The sequence below is a fragment of the Bidens hawaiensis genome, unplaced genomic scaffold (assembly GCF_021521415.1).
Source record: "Bidens hawaiensis isolate Kalapana, Puna unplaced genomic scaffold, B.hawaiensis_p1.1 tig00014713_1, whole genome shotgun sequence".
Classification (NCBI taxonomy): Eukaryota; Viridiplantae; Streptophyta; class Magnoliopsida; order Asterales; family Asteraceae; genus Bidens; species Bidens hawaiensis.
This window is the reverse complement of record NW_027492288.1, coordinates 577,244-599,514: the sequence shown is the minus strand read 5'-3', so window position 1 is coordinate 599,514 and position 22,271 is coordinate 577,244. Positions and strand designations below refer to the sequence as shown.

General features: G+C 33.9%; 1 protein-coding gene and 1 pseudogene across 1 annotated transcript; both read left to right on the top strand.

Moving 5' to 3' along the window:
- The first annotated feature begins 4,121 nt into the window (after nucleotides 1–4,121).
- On the top strand, nucleotides 4,122–5,887 carry LOC143547363 (xanthotoxin 5-hydroxylase CYP82C4 pseudogene; annotated as a pseudogene).
- A 2,285-nt stretch (nucleotides 5,888–8,172) lies between these two features.
- Nucleotides 8,173–12,579, top strand: LOC143547361 (uncharacterized). Its single transcript, XM_077038807.1, has 7 exons — nucleotides 8,173–8,553; nucleotides 8,651–8,894; nucleotides 9,000–9,062; nucleotides 9,174–9,224; nucleotides 9,324–9,873; nucleotides 11,052–11,325; nucleotides 12,109–12,579. The coding sequence occupies exons 1-7, from the start codon at nucleotides 8,173–8,175 to the stop codon at nucleotides 12,577–12,579; spliced, it is 2,034 nt and encodes a 677-aa protein (XP_076894922.1).
- The last annotated feature ends 9,692 nt before the right edge of the window (nucleotides 12,580–22,271 follow it).

Sequence of the window (22,271 nt, the reverse complement as noted above, 5' to 3'; positions counted from 1 at the left end):
ATTTTCTTGTGTACGTTAGGTGCTTGATATTTTCTACTACTATTTTTTTTTTTAACAACTGATCTTTTCTATTACATAATGCCATTTAAAACCACCTCTCATAAAAGATTAGGCATATACAAATGACGATTTTGTGTTTCATTTTGCATTCACCTGCAGCCATAAGTTTTAATAAACGTTTTGGGCACCATATTGTATCATTCTCCTAACACTTACCGATTAAGCGATTATTTGAAATGTTTGATTCACTAACTTGATGAAACTAGCTTGATATTGATATGCGCATGACACTTACCTATCAAAATTTGTATATGCTGAAATGGTCTATCACAAGAATTGTTGCCTTATAAAATTGGGCTTTCTATACATTCCAAAATATGGTACCCAAACTATATCATCTCACATGTATTTTTTAGGTATATATGTTTCATTTTAATAACTCAAACTATACGCTAGTTGATAAAAATCTATGCTAGCGGAGTTACGGTGTAATTAATAATACTTCTAACTTTAACTTTCATTCGTAAAGTCAATTTGACTTCAACGGAGAAGCAACATCGTCTGCCACCAAATTTCATTCATGTCATTCCAAACAGTTTACAACATTCTGATTCAGTTGTGCGTTAGGAATAGGCGGAGTTACTTTTTCGTTAGAATAAGATATTGCTCTTGATGAAGAAAATGAATGTTTTGACTCTCATGAGCTATACAAAGTACGATTTATTATTGGTCAATGCCCAACAACTTTGACAGCATTACATTCAGTTCCTTACCATATATCTATATATATCACATAATTACACAAAAAATTATTACAGTTTCTCTCTCGTTTTCAATTAAATAATACATTTTTATACTTTTATCATTATTATTTCTCTCTTCTTTATTCACAATCACCTTCAGAAAATTTTAAAATATTATACGGTGTGACCAGTTAAACCATAAATTTAATTTTCCCGTATAACATTTTCTCTATCATCTACTCACAACCACTTATAATCATATCATATAATTTAAGGAAAATTCCCAACAGTCATTTTTGACCAAGGTTTTCCATTTCAAGCCCAAGACCAAAACTAATACCCAAAATAGTCGCATTATTCCGACGGAAACAATACCTAATCCGACGGAATTTTTGGCCTATCCCATCCATCACATATTAAGGTTTTGACATTTTAAGGTTCTGGCCAACCGAGTAGCTGGAAGAACTATCGGAGGAGAAGGATCTGACGGTTCGGTTCATGCTTCCGTCAGATCCAACTGTTTAATTTATCCGACGAACCTAGATTTTTAAGTTTGAGGGTTTTTTATGTTGACTTCTAAAGTGAAACTAAACTCTATAGTTATGTTCTCATCAAAAAACTAAGCGATTTGTACTATTGATTTGCTTGATTTTGTGAACAAATAAAAAAGATGGAGATGGAGGTTGGTTACGGAGGCTTAGGGTTTGAGAGGTAGAAGATAAAGAATTCAGTCGGATCCATTAAAAAACCTTGACCAGTGGCACAATTTTAAAGGTCTAAAACTTCAGTCGGGCGGCGTTAAAATTCAGTTGGATCCGACAGAAAAAGTATTATAGACATATTGTGTATCAAAAATGAACCAAAAAACAGATATAGTTGAATGGTAAAATTTCTCTTTGCCAGGAGAAGACGCGGGTTCGATCCCCGCTATCCGCCCAAAATGAAGTCTTTTATTTCATATTCATATCTTATAAATGAAATAATAAAAGATTTGGTATAGTTAGTCGTCATACTGTAGTAATTCTATCCTTCCTCTATTTTCCTTCTACCCCAAAAGAAAAGGTGTTAAAGTTACCAGAGTAAAAAATACCATTTTTTTTGACAAAAAGTATTGCGGAGACAGGATTTGAACCCATGACCTCAAGGTTATGAGCCTGGGAGCTACCAAACTGCTCTACCCCGCGCCGAAGAGAAGAACTGAAAACTAATATACAAGCACGGATTGAATGTGCCCCTCTACCATATCTGTACAAATAGAATAGCCTATTTATACAGAATGATAAAGAGGCCGTCTATTATCATCGATCATAGAAATGAAATAAAGATAGATTTTAATCCTTACCAACTCGATCTTGTCGCCCCTGGAAACAAACATGCATGAACCATTTCACGAAGTATGTGTCCGGATAGTCCAAAGTCTTGGTAGTTAGCTCTTAGCCTTTCAGTTGAAAAACAACGTCGATGAGGCCATGTAGGTGCACTATTTCGCTGCATGTATTATAACTTTCCATAAATTTCCATTTGTCACTCAACAATCGAACTTTTCTTATTTCTTTTTTTGAGGATCAGCGAATCAAATGATATTTTTATTCCAATTTTTGCCTCTTCTTTTCCCTCTGAATCAAACTTTTTTTGACATACTCGTTAAGTTCCTATTAGTATCCATGATATAAGTCGGATCCTAGATGTAGAAATATAAGATAAAAAAGTGGATCTTTTCTTCATCGAAAGAAATGAGATTGTTGCGGATACAAAACATTCAATTAAAAAAGTTAACCAAATTTCCCTGATATAGAGGCAATCAAAAAAACTGCACAAGTAAATATATAACCTATAGAAAAGTGGACTAATCCCACCAATCTTGTTTGTACAATGGAAAGTGCCACTGGTTTATCTCTCCAACGAATCAAATTGGCCAAAGGTGTGCATTCATGAGCCCATGCTAAAGTTTCAATCAATTCATGTCAATATTCATGCCGGGAAATTAAAAACATAAATCCAGTAGACCAAACAAGATGTCCAAATAAAAGCATCCATGCCCAGACTGATAACCTATTTATACTAAAAGGATTATATCCATTAATAAGTTGTGAAGAGTTTAACCATAAAAAATCTCTTAACCAGCTCATCAAATAAGTGGAAGATTCATTAAACTGTGTAACATTACCCTGCCATAATGTAATGTGCTTCCAATGCTAATAAAAGGTAACTCATCTAATGGTATTTAACATCCACAAAACAGCCAAATAAAATGTGTCCCAAGCCGATATATCACAAGTATCACCTCGTCCTAGGCCATCACACGGAAAACAATAACCAAAATCCTTTTTATCTGGCATTAACATGGAACCACGTGCATCTAACGCACCTTTTACGAAGATCAACGTAGCTGTATGTAAACCCAGAGCAATAGCATGATAAACCAAAAAGTCTCAAGGACCTATTGTTAAGAATAGCGAATTACTATTCTCATTAGCAGCATTTAGCCAACCTGGCAATCATATGCTTCGACCCGAATTGAATGTCGGGCCATTCGTTGAAGATAAAAGTATATCAAACCCATATGAAGTTTTACCATGAGCAGATTGTATCTATTGAGCAAATATAGGTTCGATTAAGATTTGCTTTTCTAGAGTACCAAAGGCAAGTATGACATCATTATGAACATAAAGTCCCAAGGTATGAAAACCCAAAAAGAGGTTGTCCCAACTTAAATAAGACATGTTAACTTCTTTATGTTCTAATATTCTTGTCAATACATTATCCTCGTTATGTTCTAGATTGTAACCCCTAATAAAAAAATATAGCTCTATCCCCAGTGGGATTTTTTTGTAAACCTAGGGTATTTTCGGTTAAACTGGTTAAATATGGCTATTTTGTGAAATTTCTTTATAATTTACAAATTTCTCTCGCATACTTTTAAGGAATGGGTTGAGAATGCTCTCAGCATTTACAACTCATCATTTATCTTCAAATTCAAAATTACACTAATAGAATAAAATAACTATTTTTTCTCTCTTCATTTCAATTAAATAATATTTTTTCATAAATTTATCATTACTTTTTTATATTCTCTCAACTCACAACCACTTTAAAAAATATTAAAATATTTACATGATAATACAAGAACTATTCAAATATACACAAAAATCACAACATTTTTCTTTTCTTTCACTCATAACACCGTAAACTACTCCCTAAATTATAAAAATCACACGCACAACATTTGATAGCTAGGTTGTTAATGCTCTTATGGGTTAGATTATAAAATCCAATTCTCCGTGTATTATACCGACAAACCTCCCATCACTCCATGTCTTTATATATATTCCTCATGCATGTTATATTTTCTCATTCACAACAAAACACTACAACACAATGAATTATTCACTCGAGTTAATCGTTCCATCTCTTTCTATGTTACTACTCTTCTATTTCATGTTTATGTACAATAGAAGCACGAAACCGATAGAAGGAGAAGCTCCAGAACCCGATGGTGCATGGCCGATTATCAGACATCTCCCGTTAATTGGAGGTGGCAACCAACCTCTTCACCGTACACTAGGTACCATGGCAGACAAATTTGGTCCCGCCTTCAAGATCCGTCTAGGAACACGCCCCACATTCGTTGTCAGCAGTTGGGAAGTAGCCAAAGAATGCTTCACCATCAATGACAAAGCACTTTCTTCTAGACCAAATTCAGCAGCCTTGAAACACATGTGTTACAACTACACAACATTTTCATTTGGTCCATACACACCCTTTTGGAATGAAATGAAAACAATCATTATATCTAAACTCCTCTCCAACCGCCGTGTGGAGATCCTGAGAGACGTCCGTTCAACGGAGATTAATTTAGGAATTAAGGATCTCTACACTCGATGGACTGAAAACTTGCATCGGCCTGTGGTTGTTGAACTGAGCAAATGGTTGGGACACATGATGTTAAACATAATTGTGATGATGGTTGCAGGAAAACGGTATGATGGTGAGGAGGGGGCAAGGTGCCAGAAAGCGATATTAGATTTCTTTCGGTTGAGTGGTTGTTTTGTTGTGTCGGACGCGATACCTTGGCTTTGGTGGTTGGATTTACATGGATACGAGAAGCAGATGAAAAAGGCGGCGACAGATTTTGATTCTTTGCTTGGAGAGTGGGTGCCTGAACATCGACAAAAGAGGAAATTGGATTTGGAAGGTGACAAAGAGGATGCAAAAGATTTGATAGATGCAATGTTGTCACTTGAAGATGAAGGGAAACTTTCGGATTTCGAACATGATTCGAATACTAGCATCAAATCCACATGCATGGTAAGTTATATTTGCATAGGTTTATACAAGAATCTTTTGGATTTGTAGAGAGATGATAAATATTTCTATTCATTCTTTAAAAGTTGTATAAAGTATAAACAGGATATATGTGAACAAACTCCACCTTTTGTCCTTAACATCCTTAATCAATAAAAACATTGTTAGATAAAACTATTGATATATACAACCTTTTAAATGTTTGTGCTACAGGCCTTAGTTCTAGCAGGCAACAGCATTACAACTGGTATACTAACTTGGAGCATCTCGTTATTGTTAATCCATCCTGTTGTTCTCAAAAAATTGCAACATGAGCTAGACGCCCACGTAGGTAAAGAAAGACAAGTTGATGAATCCGACATAAAAAACCTCGTGTTTCTAGAAGCTGTTATCAAAGAAACAATGCGTCTCTACCCAGGGGTCCGCTTATACCCAGGGAGGCCATAGAAGATTGTACCGTTGCCGGGTACAATGTCAAAGCTGGGACCAGGATAATCTTTAATGTTTGGAAGCTTCACAGGGACGAACGAGTTTGGACTGATCCATCTAAATGTCAACCCGAAAGGTTTTTGGGTTTAGACCATGAACACGTTGACATTAGAGGACAACAATTTGTCCTCGTGCCATTTGGGTCGGGTTGACGTTCTTGTCCAGCACCTACACTCGCACTCAAACTGCTTCATCTGACACTAGCTCGTCTTGTTCATTCTTTTGATTTGGTTAGACCTGGTGGTCTTCTGGTGGACATGACTGAAGGTTCTGGGATAACTCTTCCAAAGAAAAAGCCGTTAGAGGTCCTTTTGACGCCACGACTTTCGTCCAAGCTTTATGGTTACTGAGCTCAGGGTATAATATATAACACATACAACTAGTAAGAAGGAATCATGTACATTCCTTGCGTATCTTTATTTTACCTATCTATGTAGCTAAAAAATGATATAATAAAGAGTTAAGTGTAAAATTCACATATGTGATAAATATCCCTTTTCATCGTGAGTACATGTGGTGGACATTTTGCACTTTGAGCACCTTAAGCATGTTTGACCTCGCAATGTAAATCCTCCGTTAAGTCAACGTTCATTTAGCCGGTTGATTGATCATTTTTGTTCAGTTTCGGGTGTTGGTTTTGGTAATATTTGTTGTTTCATATGAAGGGGATGGGCCATTCGCCTAATGTAGGTGTTAATAAAAGGAAAGATGAAACCAAGAGCTCGTTGTTGCTTAAAGAATTGCTTGAAAAGGTATGGAAATCGATGGATGAGGAAGATGTTGGTGTTAATCATGTTATTTTTTTGTCAATGGATTGTAGTGAATTAAAATAGTTTAGATAGATGCATAGGTTTAATAAGCCGATTCAAGTAAAACTTACAGTTGTGTGGTGGCGGTGTCCAGCAGCGGTGGTGTAGAGAGAGAAAGAAGAGAGGGTTCAAACTTCAAAGTTTATATTACACAACCATACGGACACACAAAGTGTAGGGGTATAATGGTTTTTTCACAGCGTTCCTAACAACGGGTAAACATTGGGTTCATAGCGGGGTTCTAACTGCGTTGCAGGGTTCATGTGCTCAAGGTGCGAAATATCCACCACTGGTACTCACGGTGAAAAGAGGTGTTGACCACAAGTATGCATTTTACACTTAACCCTATAATAAATTAAGCTAAAAATACTTGATGATGAAATACTATTCGACTTTAGTATAAACATAACTTACGAGAAACAACTTGAAGCAAAATTGAACTGTGTTGATAGTGTGAGTCTATATGTTAAAAGGTTACATTTTAGTTTTTAACATATTCTTAATATACTCCGTTCATTGTTTGTATTTTTATCTTTTAATATTTGTTATTTTTCTTACATAAAATCTATTGGTGAGTTGGCCTAATATAAGACGTTTGGGCTTGGAGTGGAGCTGCTGGGCTTTGAGGATTGGATGTGGGCTTACAAGAAAAAGAGCTAAAAGGCCCAATCCTTCCAAAAGATGGACATGAGACTACGGATGGCAATAAAACCCGAACCCGATGGAAAAACCCGAAACCCGACATAATTGGGACGGGTAATACCCGACCCATTAGGGTTTGGGACGGGTTTGGGATTTGCAACATACCCGATTACCGACCCGATTACCCGATAACATTGACCCATTTACCCGACTATATACCCAATGTACCCGACGTAACTTTTTCTATATTTATATATAGTATACTCAAAATATTTTAAATATGTTATTTATTGAAACTTGTTTATGATAATTATTTGAGATATTTTATTTTTATGATAATCATTATTTGTAATCGATTAATTATATCTTGTCAAAACCGACAGAAACCCCACGGGTTTTGGGTTTGGGATACCCAATGTGTATTTTGATAAAACCCGATGGAAAAACCTGAAACCCGATGGATAATTACCCGATTAAAACCCGATGGGTTTGGGACGGGTTTGGAACAAGCTTTCATAATCGGATATGGGTTTGGGAATACCTAAACCCTCCCATTCATTGCCATCCCTACAGGAGACTTTGACTTATTATTACTCATTCACAAATTGTTTAGTTGCTCTCTCAACTTTTCAACCTTTAGAATTAGGTTTAACTTGATTCATACTGAAATCAAGTAGTTCTGTAATCGTTTGTACGCTGTGAATAAAGAAGATATCAATATGAGTTTGTATCACAGCCTTGGCTGATCCATCGTTTTTCCGCTTGAATCAATCTTCGGTGTATTTAGGGTTTTTTAGATCTGAAACCCTAACGGTGTTCTTGGTTCATTGTTTTCCCTATTGATCTGATTTATTGTTAAAGACGAAGATTCTCGTCGCTAGCAAGCCAAGTGAAGGTTACGGCTATCCTACTGCATTTAATTGGTGATATCGTTCCTTATTTTTTGTTTTTGTTTTTGTTTAAGTTCTTGCATTAGGCATTTGTTGTTGATACCAGAAGATATATGCCTGGTTTTTGTGTGCATTAGGCATTCTAAGAATACTAATAAGTCTTTGATTAGCTGATATTGTGTGTTTTTTTTCGTAAGTCTTCTTGGCTAAATCCTTGATCTGCCATTTCAGAATACTCTTTTGTATGCTTTCCTGTGTGCTCATTTTAATTTTTTTGCTTTTGTTTGTGATAAAATGGGTGATGATGCTAGTAGTTCTATGACTCTTATTAGCAAGTTGGATATTAGTAATCCACTATACCTTCATCCTAGTGACTCAAGCTCCTTGTCTATTATAAATGTAAAACTAAAAGGGACTGAAAACTATAGGGTGTGGGCCAATGCTATGAAATTAGCCTTGCAAGCAAAAAACAAATTTGGTTTTATTACCGGTAAACTTCTAAAATCAACTGATGATGAGGTGCTTGCTAATCAGTGGGATAGGTGCAACTCTGTTGTTCTTACTTGGATTTTAAACTCTGTTTGTGATGAATTATATATGGGCCAAGTATATTCTGAGTCTGCTTTTGAAGTTTGGGAAGAACTTAGGGACACTTATGATAAGGTTGATGGATCTGTTATTTTTTGGTCTTTATCAAAAAATCAATTTATTAAATCAAAATGGATCATCGGTTTCTGAATACTATCATAAGTTGTCAACTGTGTGGAAACAGTTTGATGCTATGCTTCAACTGCCTTCATGTTCTTGTCAAGCCTCAAAGAGTTTTAATGATTTTAACACTTTGATTAAGTTGATGCAATTTCTTATGGGTCTGGATGATGTATATCAATCGGTTAGAACTAATCTTTTAATTATGGAACCATTACCTACTGTTAAGACTGCTTTCTCTATTATCTCTAGAGAAGAGTCTCACAGAAATACTAATGGTTCAATGAAAACTCAAACTCAAAATGTTGGTTTTGGTGCTAGAGCTAATTAGTTCCAAGATAATAAAAAGGGAATTTATAGAGGTCCTAACCTAAATTTAAAATGCTCTCATTGTAATAAGATTGGTCATACAGTTGAGAGGTGTTTTGAAATTATTGGTTATCCTCAAAATTCCAAACCAAGATTTGGTAAAACTGGTAATCAAGGAACAAAATCTTTTTCAAATAGTTCTAACTCTGGTAAAGCTTGTACATGATCCAACTCTAATAATATTTCACTTACATCTGATCAAGTTTCAAGGTTATTAGGCTTACTTGGAGATAAACCCGACGAAGGTTGTCATGCTCCTAATTTAGGAGGTAATTACTTGAATAATTTTTCTAAGTGTGTGTTTAGCAAAAATATCTTTTGCTTTTCTAGTGGGATAATTTCCCATTTTGAATCTAATTGGGTTGTAGACTCTGGAGCTAACCAACACATGGTTATGAGTGATAAGAATGTGCTTAATCAGATTGATGTAACTGAATTTGACATTAAAATAAAACATCCAAATGGATCTAGCGCTTTAGTTACAAAAATTGGCAACGTAAAATTAAGTAATAATGTCATTCTAAACGATGTGTTTGTTGTTCCAGAATATAATGTCAACTTGTTATCTGTGTATAAAATTGCGTGTGATAACAAATTATCTGTTACTTTTAGTGAGCATAATTGCTATATCCAGGACTCACTCACAAAGAGAATCCTGGTGACTGGTAATCACATAGATGGCCTGTACTTTTGTGATGATGCAACTAAACCTGTTAAGGTGTGTTTTAATAGTGTTGATCAAGTTAATCTTTGGCATGCTAGGTTAGGACATCCTGCTTTCCAGGTTTTAGATGTTTTGAAAAATGATTTACAAATTAAGGATCACATTGATTCTTATCCTTGTGAAATATGTCATTTAGCTAAACAGCATCTTGAGTCGTTTCCTCTAAGTGATCATAAAACATCTGAACTTGGAGAGTTAGTACATCTAGATGTGTGGGGTCCTTATTGGGTCAATATTAAGAAGGATACAAGTCTTTCTTAACTATTGTTGATGATTTCACTAGAGCGGTTTGGGTGTATTTGCTGAAAAATAAAAGTGAAGTTTGTTCAAACATATTGAATTTCTTTCACATGATTAAAAATCCGTTTGGAAAAACCATTAAAATTTTTCGAAGTGATAATGGAACTGAATTTGTTAATACACAAATGCAAACTTTTGTTAGCAATAATGGTATAATACATCAAACTACTTGTGTTCATACACCTCAACAAAATGGCATAGTTGAAAGAAAGCATAGGCATATGTTGAATGTCGCTAGGTCTTTGTTGTTTGAAAGCGGTGTTCCTTTAAATTTTTGTCTGAGTGTGTTCTAACTGCAACCTATCTAATTAACAGGACTCCCTCTTCGGTCTTAGACGGTAAGTCTCCATATGAGTGTTTGTTTGACTTTAAACCCTCTCTTAACCACCTAAGAAATTTCGGTCTTCTTTGTTTTAGTGCTACTTTGAACAATACAAACAAATTTGCCAAAATGGTTGATAAATGTGTTTTTTAGGATACTCTATTCAAAAGAAGGGGTACAAATTGTGGAATATTGAAACTAAACAAGTTTTCTTTTCGCGTGATGTTAAATTTTATGAAAATGTGTATCCTTTTAAAGATAGTAATATTCTTAAATCTTTTGATGAAAATGTTGATCATTCTTTAAATGCTTTGAATTTTTTGATTTGTTCTGTGATAATACCTAAATTCATTCAAGTAGGACAAATCCCGATGATGAGGAGAGGGAGCCTAGAATTACTAACACTAATGAATAGCCTTCTAGTCCTAGTGGTCAGATTGAAGGCGGGGTTGTGGATGTGGATCGACAGGTTGTTGTGGAATAATAGCCTTTCAATCTTGATCCTAGTCCTAGTGAGGTAGTTTCTTGATGGTATAAATGAAGAGAATAACTCTCCTAAGGGTACTACTGGTCCTACTAGTTAAACAAACATAAGGAGGTCATCTAGGGAGTCTGGGTTACCAAAAAGTTTGAATGATTATGTTGTAGAAGGTAAGGTTAAATATGGTCTAGAAAAGTGGTTAACTATTCTAAGTTGTCAAATGATAACTTGTGTTTTACTTCTGTTTTAAATAAATCTCTTGAGCCTAGGAGTTATAAAGAAGCATCATCTAATAAGAATTGGATTGATGCCATGAATGAGGAGATGGTTGCCTTAAATAGAAACCATACATGGGAATTAGTTGACCTTCCTATTGGTAGAAAACCAATAGGGTGTAAATGGGTCTACAAGATTAAATATAGGTCCACAGGTGAAATTGAGAGATATAAGGCGAGATTAATGGCAAAAGGGTTCAACCAAAGAGAAAAAATAGATTTTGGTGAAACTTTTTCACCAGTTGTGAAAATGGTTACCGTGAGAACGGTAATTTCTCTTGCTGTAAAACACAATTGGTCTTTGTATCAACTTGATATAAATAATGCTTTTTTATATGGTGATTTATATGAAGATGTGTACATGAGTTTACCTGAGGGTTATTTTTCTAAATCTGAAACTAGAGTATGTAAACTTATCAAGTCCTTATATGGCTTAAAACAAGCACCTAGGATGTGGAATGATAAATTGGTAAGTGTGTAACTTGATATAGGTTTTGTCCAAAGTAAGTCTGATTATTCGTTATTTGTTATGTCCACTGATGATGTCTTGATTGTACTACTTGTTTATGTTGATGACAATGTCATCACGGGAAATAACGTAGAAAAAATTGGAAAAATAAAAGGTTTATTAAAAACCAAATTCTTGATTAAAGATCTTGGTATTCTTAAATATTTTTTAGGGATTGAAGTCTTATACTCACCAAGTGGTGTCTGTTTAAGTCAAAGAAAATATTGCATTGAGCTACTTGCTGAGTTTGGTTAACTGGTAGCAAACCAGTAAATGCACCAATTGAGCAAAATCATATTGTTACTTCTTTTTGTGAAAAAGACAATATTCGTTTGGAAAATATTACTAGTTATCAAAAGTTAGTTGGAAAACTCATTTACTTGTCACATACTAGACCAGATATTTCTTACTCTGTTCAATTTTTGAGCCAGTTTATGCATAGTCCTACAAATTCACATTTGAGACTAGCATTAAGGCTGTTATCTTAAAAAAGCTCCTGGTCATGGTATTAAGATAAGTAAAGAGGGCGTTTTTGAATTAAAGGCTTATGTCGATTCAGATTGGGCGAAATGCTTGAGTAGTAGGAGGTCTGTTACAGTTTTTTGTGTTTTATTAGGTAACTCTCTTGTTTCTTGGAAAAGTAAGAAACAGCTTACTGTTTCAAGATCTTCTGCAGAGGCAGAGTACAGATCAATGTGTGCTGCTGCTGGTGAAATAATATGGCTTGTGAATTTGTTGGCCGAGTTAAAAGTTCGTGTAACTTTGCCTGTCAAAATGTTTTGTGATAATTCAGCAGCTATTTCCATTGCTGTTAATCCGGTCTTTCATGATCAGACTAAACATTTCGAAGTAGATCTTTTTTATTTGCGTGATAGGATTTCAGCAGGGGTAATTCAGGTTGTTAAAGCAAAGTCTGCAAGTCAACTTGCAGATATATTTACAAAAGGGTTGTTTCCGGCTCAACATGAATTCATTTGTCAAAAGCTAGGAATGTTTGATATGTTTAAACAATGAACTGTGGGGGAGTGTTAAAAGGTAACATTTTAGTTTTTTAACATATTCTGAATATACTCAGTTCATTGTTTGTATTTTTATCTTTTAATATTTGTTATTTTTCTTGCATAAAATCTATTGGTGAGTTGGGCTGATATAAGACGTTTGGGCTTCGAGTGAAGCTGCTGGGCTTTGAGGATTGGATGTGGGCTTACAAGAAAAAGAGTTAAAAGGTCCAATCCTTCCAAAAGATGGGCAGGAGACTTTGACGTATTATCACTTGTTCATAAATTGTTTAGTTGCTCTCTCAACTTTTCAATCTTTAGAATTAGGTTTACCTTGATTTCATATTGAAATCAAGTAGTTCTGTAGTCGTTTGTATGCTGTGAATAAAGAAGATATCAATCTGAGTTCGTGACACTATATCAACTCCATTCCTACATTGACATTCATCTTTGAGAAAATAATGCCAAAGTCTAGACTCTACATATGACTTTTAAGTGATTTAATACTCTTTCCAAATTTACAATTTGTTTCTTAAGTTTATTTTCCTATGAAAATGGATTGATTCGAAAAAGATGATAAGATAAACGTTTACATTTAGATCAAATTTATTATTTAAAGAGAAAATTATATACCCTTAAAAACATGAGAAATAATTATATACTTAACCCGAACTTAAAATAACACACATACCGAATTTTAGTGAACTTTTATTTTATAATTATAATACACATCTATCTATGTATCTATAATATATATAAACGAAAACCCTAAAATCCTATGTGTTGCGATGTGGTCGCTTCCCCGTTTTATGGAAGCCACCATATTTCTTGATTTTTAAATGGAGGCCTCTCATTGATTTAACCCAAATTCATAGGTATGGGTCTTATCAAAACCAGATAGCTCTTAAACGGATTATAACATCTCATTAAGTTAAAAATTAATCATACCAATTATTTGATATGAAAATCCTATAAAATAGGGATATACTAAAATTTAATATGAAATTTAATAAGAAAAATATATTATTTATAATTAATAAACAATTTTATAGTAAAAAACATAAGCGGGTCATGGGTCACCAAATCCAGATAGCTTTTAAATGGGTTATAACATATCATTTATTCATGAAAACCTTTCATCATCAAACCCTAAGTATATTATTAACTTTATTACAATAAATAAAATTAAAATTCAAAAAATAAATATTAAAAAACGAAAAATGTAAAACAACTATTTTCTCAAGCTATCAGATTGCTTTATTTGTAAATGAAGGTTTCTCACGCATTTGACCCGAATTCACGGGTAAAGGTCTCACCAAACCCAGATAGCTTTTAAACGGGTTATAACATCTCATTATATTATAAAATAATCTCATCAAATATTTGATATGAAAATCCTATAAAATAGGAATATACTAAAAATTAATATCCTATTTTATTTAAAAAATATATATCATTTATAGTTAAGAAACAATTTTATAATAAAGAAAATAAACGGATAATGGGGATCACCAAACCCATATAGCTTTTAAATCGGATTATAACATATCATTTATTTGTGAAACCATTTCATCATCAAACCTCAAGTATATTAATTATTATGTTTCTTACAATAAATAAAATTAAAATCCAAATATACGTATATAAATATTAAAAATGAATAATGTAAAACAACCCCCGTAATACGGGGGATAAAATCTAGTAATATATATAAACGAAAACCCAAAAATCCTATGTGTCGCGATGTGGCCGCTCCCCCCTTTTATGGAAGCCACCAGATTTCTTGATTTTTAAATAGAGGCCTCTCATTGATTTAACCCAAATTCATGGGTATGGGTTTTACCAAAACCAGATAGCTCTTAAACGGGTTATAACATCTTATTAAATTAAAAATTAATCTTACCAATTATTTGATATGAAAATCCTACAAAATAGGAATATACTAAAATTTAATATCCAATTTAAAAAGAAAAAGATATTATTTATAATTAATAAACAATTTGTTAGTGAAAAGCATAAGCGGGTCATGGGTCACCAAATCCTAAGTATATTATTAATTTCTTACAATAAAGAAAATTAAAACTCAAAAAATAAATATTAAAAAATAAAAAATGTAAAACAACCATTCTCTCAAGTCATCAGATTACTTTATTTGTAAATGAAGGTTTCTCACGTATTTGACCCAAATTCACAGGTAAAGGTCTCACCAAACTCAGATAGCTCTTAAACGGGTTATAACATCTCATTATGTTAAAAAATAATCTCATCAAATATTTGATATGAAAATCCTATAAAAATAGGAATATACTAAAAATTAATATCCTATTTTATTATAAAAAAAGATATTATTTATAATTAAGAAACAATTCTATAATAAAGAAAATAAACGGGTAATGGGTATCACCAAACCCAGATAGCTTTTAAACCGGATTATAACATATCATTTATTTGTGAAACCATTTCATCATCAAATCTCAAGTATATTAATTACTAACTTTCTTAAAATAAATAAAATTAAAATCCAAATATACATATATAAATATTAAAAATAAATAATGTAAAACAACCCCCGTAATACGGGGGATAAAATCTTGTACAAAATATAGAGTTAACTACAGAAATTGCTTTAGTCGTTTAATGATATTATATACATGACCCAAATGAAAAAAGAACACAAATGTAGTCCAGACATTTGGGTTTAGTTATGCAAATGGCCTGAGGTTTGATCATATTGTATATATAGCCTTTCGAATGAAAAATTGCTAACTTAGTCCAAACATTTGTAAATTATAAGTTGCACGTTTAGCCCTAACCTTAATGCCCATAAGTTTTTTTTTCCTTTTATTTTTGAAAAATGACCATCTCTTCTTGGTCCCACCGATCTTCTCAAGCTTCTTTCGTTGAAAACCCTAACCCACGCGACCGTCACTCCCTCCAATGCAACCAGTTTTCGGAGCTTTTAGAATTGACCACCTAGTTTTTTAATGTGTTAGAGCATTCTCATCCAACCCCTCATTTTATGTGAGGGGTGTTTTTATAATTTAGAGAGTGATTTAGGATGTTGTGAGTGAAGAGTTTTTATATTTTAGAAAAAGTAGTGATTTTTCTGTATATTTGAAAAGTTACTGTTCATCCCATATAATTTTTTAATATATTTTGAAAGTGGTTGTGAGTGAAGGAAGGTAATGATAAAAGTTATAAGAAGTATTATTTAATTGAAATAGAGAGAGAAAATGTAGTGAGTTTTAGTGTAATTTTTGGTTTAGGGATAGGGAGTGGGATGAGAATGCTCTTTAAGCATTCTCATCCAACCCTTATATTGTGTGAGGGGTGTTTTTATAATTTAGAGAGTGGTTCAGGGTGTTGTGAGTGGAAAGTTTTTTTAGAAAAAGTAGTGATTTTTCTGTATATTGGAAAAGTTACTGTTCATTCTCTATAATTTTTTAATATATTTTGAAAGTGGTTGTAAGTGAAAGAAAGAGAAAAGGTAATGATAAAAGGTATAAAAAATATTATTTAATTGAAATAAAGAGAGAAAATAAAGTAAGTTTTAGTGTAATTTTTTGTTTGGAGATAAGAGGTGGGATGAGAATGCTCTTAATTTTCATTCCTAATAAGATTTACAGAGCCGGCTTGAGGGTGGTGCAACCCGGACAATCGGCCGGGGCACTTACTTTCTAGGGGCATTAAATTTTATATATATTAAAAATTTTTTATAGAATATAAATAAATCTTAATCCCCTTGTCATATATTGGACCAAATTTTGTGTTTCCATAATCCATTTGTGGTATTGGACCCAAACTAATTAAAATAAATAAATAAGAAGTTTTTCTGTCACAGTGGCATCCACATAAAGAAGTTTTTCAAATTTGAAGTTATTAAAATCTTATTTACGATCCACAATGCCCAAGAAAGACATAATGGTGGCGATGATAGCTATTGAGAGCGAAATCTTAGATAATATAAACTTTGAAGAGGTGATCAAACAATTTGCTGTTAAGAATGCTAGGAGAACTTCACGAATCATCGGTTAGCCGTTAGCTTTTATTGTATTTGATTTTATTTCTATGTTTTTGCTATTTTTATTGTTATAACGTTAATGTCGATTAAAAAATTATCCTATATATTTCGTTACTCGTTAGGGCCTACGGCCCTTTTTTTGTATGTTCGGCCTTTCTCAGAGACGGCCTAACCACCATCGTGGCTAGTTGTAGACTGGAGGTATAAATGAAGGTTGAAACGTGGATGCAAGCTGCCAAGATTTGAACCAAATCAGAAAATGAGTTCTATTAGAGAAAAAAAAAACTTTCGAGAAACTATTCTCCGACACCCTCTCATTTCTCCTTTAGCCCACCCATCCCATCATCGAAGACCATCACGAATGAGGCATTCGGAATTTCATGTTGTTCATTGTTGAAGATTGATTGTCGGTGATTAAGGTTGGCTACCGATGATAGTAACCAGAAAAAGTCAAATATAATGGAAAACATTAAAAAAAATTGTGCCCTCGTGAGGAATGCTTGTGATAACCCAAAAAATTGACAGCATTAACGTTGGAGGCAAAACATGCAACCAACTAAGTGGCAAATGCTAGGACATCAATTAACTTTAAATGTTCGAATTAAGAGCCTTCCCAAATCCCTATCCATTCTCTACCATATATTCATATATATCATATAATTATACTAAAAAAACATTGTATTTTCTATTTTATATTTAATTAAATAATATTTTTTATACTTTTATCGTTATCTTTTCTCTTTCATCCTCTCACAACCATTTTTATAAAATATTAAAAAATTATACGTTATAAACAGTTAAACCCCAAATTTAATTTTCCCGTATATCATTTTCTCTCTCATGTACTCATAACTATACCATATAATTTAGAAATCTCTCTCGCATATTTTTAAAGAACGAGCTAAGAATACTCCAAGGGGCTGTTTGGGATTCCTTATTTTTACCTTCTTATAACTTATAACTTATGATAAGTTAAAAAAAATGTTTGGATTTCCTTATTATATGAGAAGAAATGTTGATAAGTTACACTTTTGTAACTTATGATTTTTCCTTATAAATTATAAGGATGTGAAAATAAGGAATCCCGAACAGCCCCTAAGTATGCAAATTTTCATTCCTGAAGCCAAGCATACAATATGATCCATTCATATAGCTAGCTATTTGTGCAATTAACTCTAAAATATATAATTTTGTAACATAATTTAATTTATATGAGAATCTCTATTCATAAAGACTAAAAATGTTCAGTTTATGAATTAAAAACTGAATTGGTACACATCCTTTCCAATTTGATACAAGAATCGAACCCAACTCCATGTCCTAAAATATGAGCAAATGAGACGCATACGCTAGCAATAAAAGTTGTAACTTTCAATTTGAAAAAGAAACTAATATAAAAGAAATATAAAAGTGACAAGTAGCAGGGTTAGTTGCGTTTTCATGGCAATATTAATAGTTAAATTTGTAATTAATATTTTGAAACTGTGATGTTAATGTATATAATGTTTATCTTGTAGATACACCAAGAAATATTGAGTAACTATAAATTAACATTTGGTAAATGCAGGTTCAGCATTTAGTTGTGTGTTACCAGAAGCCCTAAAAGTGTCGGCTGTACAACATGATCCGCGTTGTTTACCATTACCTTATGAGAACGAGAACGAGAAGAAAAAGCTAAGAAGCACTAGTTTTGGTTGCTTAGCCTCAGTTTCATCGAGGCAGAAACACTTGTCAACATCTTCATTGTTTCTTCAGTCGCCTTTGAAGGGTTGTTTACCGTTGAGACCACTTGTGCCAAATGATTGAAACCTCAAAGGTTATAGTGTTTTTTAATTATTGTTATTGTCCGAGAAATGTCTAAAAACATGGGTTGGGTTGGGTTGGGTTGGGTTTGATTTGATTTGATTTGATTTGATTTGATTTGATTTGATTTGATTAGTTGTAATCAAAGTTTAGGTCAATGAATGTGTTTATTAATTAACATGGGTAGAGAAGTAGTTTATAGTTTATATGTTACTGATAGTTGGTATTTCTTTTATGCATATAAAACACCCGTCTTTTGATAACCAAAACCTGTAATGAAAATATTAGTAGAATATACATGGGACACTACTCATTTAGGAAGCCTGTCGTACGATATGTACATGGGATGATTGACTATAGCATTCACATCTAGGCTTCAGCGACTCAGTTCCTATTAGCTTATTCTGATGCCGATTGGGGCGGCTGACCTGACACACCTTCCACCTCGGGTTATTGTATATATTCCTTTGGGACAATCTAAAATCTTGGTCCTCAAAATGCAAGCCAACCATTTTGAGATCAGTGTTGAAGCCGAATACCGGGGGCAGCAGGCGCGGTTGCAGAGGCGACTTGGATACATACTTCTTGAACTTCACACTCCGGTCACCGGTCACGAAAGCAACAATCGTATATTGTGACGTCTTAGCTGTATACCTATCCGGTAATCCCGTTTAACACCAACGTATCAAACATTTTGAAATGGACATACACTTTGTCAAAGAAAATGTCCAAATCAGTCAGTCATATCCGGGTTCTACACGTACCGTCCTTTCTCCAATATGCTGACATATTCACTAAAGCCCTACCTAGACCCCTGTTCGACACATTTCTAAACAGCTTGGACGTCGCGTCCTACTCACGCTCAAGCTAAAAGGGAATATTAGTAGAATATATCTTTATGTTTGTTTAGATATTGTTTACATAAATATTACTAGGTTGTTATGGCAACTATATTATTATATAATGTAATGAGGTGAGGATATGAAATCAATAAACATTATGATTACTTTCAGAGCACCCACCAATACCTTAAAGCTCTATGGTTTAAGGTAGAGCCAAGTGGAAGTTGGATTTGAATAGGAGAACATAAGGTTGATCAAGTTCACTTTCACTTGATTGTTAACGTAGAATTCTTTAGTCTTTAGTGGTATTAAAATAATTGATAAGAATTTGTCTTTTCAAGTGATGAACATAGATTCAGTAGTGGAAGAGTGGATTATGGTAAAATACTCGAATTACACAATTAGTTTGATTTTACCTATTGTTTAATAGAATTTTGTTACTGACAGAATTATTAAACACAATCAAAGAGTCTTCATGTTAAATTAAAAAAAGAAAGAAATTATTAATTATTAATGAAAATAATATCAGAGAAGAATATTTTTGTTTTGGATAAATAATGTTTCTCTTTTCTCTTGCACGATGGGCATTTTCGGACTCTATTTGTTGGTTTATTTGCGGATCGTTGGTTATGATGGAAGGTGGGCTGTTGTGGGCTGAGATAATCATTTTCAGAATTATTGGTATTTTTGATGTGGATCATGATCATTAGCCTCTTGTTCTGGGTCATGATCATTATTTGTATGGTCTGGTCCATGGTCATTGATTTCCTCCTGTGGGCAGTGATTGTTATTTTCTTCATTGTATTGATTAATCAGTTTTTTCGTCGGATTGAATAGTCGGTGGATCATTGTTTTGTTCATTATTGGTTTCAACAGTGGGTTGGGTAACACAGTACTCTTCATCAATAGTTGATAGTTGGCGGTTCAAATAGTTTTGGATCATTTATTTTACTTAGAGGCTGTTTGGTAGCCTCTTAATGTCCATTAAGAGGCTACCTCTTAATGGTTAAGAAACTACCTCTTTATTTTACTTAGAGGCTGTTTGTTATTCATATTTTAAAATTTATAATAATGTTATTTTGTTTTTATGATTTGGATCCGAAGTTAATTTCATGTCTTTTAGTTAGTTAATGGAGTTATTAACCACTCAAACAGCAGGGACTCCATTGCAATGTATACAAACTTCTTTTCTTCTTCTCTGTGCTAGCTCGATCATGATACCCCATTCCCCACTAACATCAAGTAATCAACATTCGTATGCAACCAAATTCCTAAATATGTATCAATCTTGTAACAATTGTATTAACCAATTCAATTGGTACTATTATCACAATTATTGGTCATAATCATCTCATTCAAAATCAGACCCTAACAGTTTTAATTGATTTTAAAACAAATCTTAAAACCGGCCTTTAACTCGCGAATCAAAAACATTGGTAATATGATTATTCCATTCCAATTATAAATACATGGACGACCCTCTGGTCAATTTGCACTCGTTCACAACCTAAATTTCACTAAGCATCATTGCTGCTAATCCAAATCAAAGTCCGTCACCTACTTGGAACTTCATCTAGCCAAACATCATCAATTCGTCCTTGTACCGGGTAACTATTAGGTGATACTTGTTTGTTTTAAACCTTTTAATCAAAAGGCCTATGTCAATATCCATTGACAGAGGGTTTTCATCATTCAATTTGGGATTTGATTAACCTAGGGTTTATGTAATTTGGGGTTTCCTTTTTTAGAATGTATATAATTATTTTAAAGACCAGTTTAAAACCAAAATTAGTAGCTACTCCGATTGGCTGGTGCCTTTAGTTAGACTTTAAGGTAGTGTTTGGTATGCATGAATGAGAGGCGGAATGGAATAGACCATTATGATGTAATAAAAAAAAATGTGTTTGATCGGTCAATGAAATGGAATCATCCATTACCATGTCCATTCCATTCCCCATAAAACATCCAAATTCATTCCATCCACCCCTTTGTTTTTTTTAATTCCATCCCACTTTCACACTATGACACCTCCACAACCCTCCCACCACCATTACCCATTGCCCTCTCACCACCCACCACCACCGCCTCCACCGTCCGCTACCACTCGCCACAGCCTCCGCCTCCGCCACCGGCCACCACCACCACCACCCTCTGCCGCCTATCACCACCACCACCCACCTCCATCGCCACCACCCACCACCATCTACCGGCGCCGCTCACCGCCGCCACCACCAACCATCGCTCCCGCCATCACCACCACCGCCCACCACCGTTACCGCCACCACCACCCACTATTAGCACCACCTGCCACCACCAACAATCGCTTCTGGCTCCCGCCCATTGCCACCTCCTCCCACCACCATTACTACTCGCTGCCCATCGCTACCGCCGCCCACCACCACCATCCCGCCGCCACTCACTACCATTTTTATTTTATTCCAGCTTTTCTAGCTTATCAGAAAATAAAGACTAAATAATTCATTTCATTCCCGCATGGTAACCAAACATGTCAATGGAATGGTAATTATCCATTCCATTACCTCGTTCATTCCATTCCATTGGGTTCAAGTCCCAACAACCCCATTATACACACACACACACACACACACACACACACACACACTAGATTTTATCCCCCCGTATTACGGGGGTTGTTTTGCATTATTCGTTTTCAATATTATATATGCATATTTGGATTTTAATTTTATTTGTTGTAAGAAATTTACTAATTAATATACTTGAGGTTTGATGAGTAAATGGTTTCACAAATAAATAATATGTTATAATCCGGTTTAAAAGCTATCTGGGTTTGGTGATACCCATTACCCATTTATTTGCTTTATTATAAAATTGTTTCTTAATTATAAATAATATCTTTTTTTTAAATAAAATAGGATATTAATTTTAGGTATATCCCTATTTTATAGGATTTTCATATCAAATATTTGATGAGATTAATTTTTAATATAATGAGTGCTATAACCCGTTTAAGAACTATATGGGTTTGGTGAGATCTTTACCCATGAATTCGAGTCAAATGCG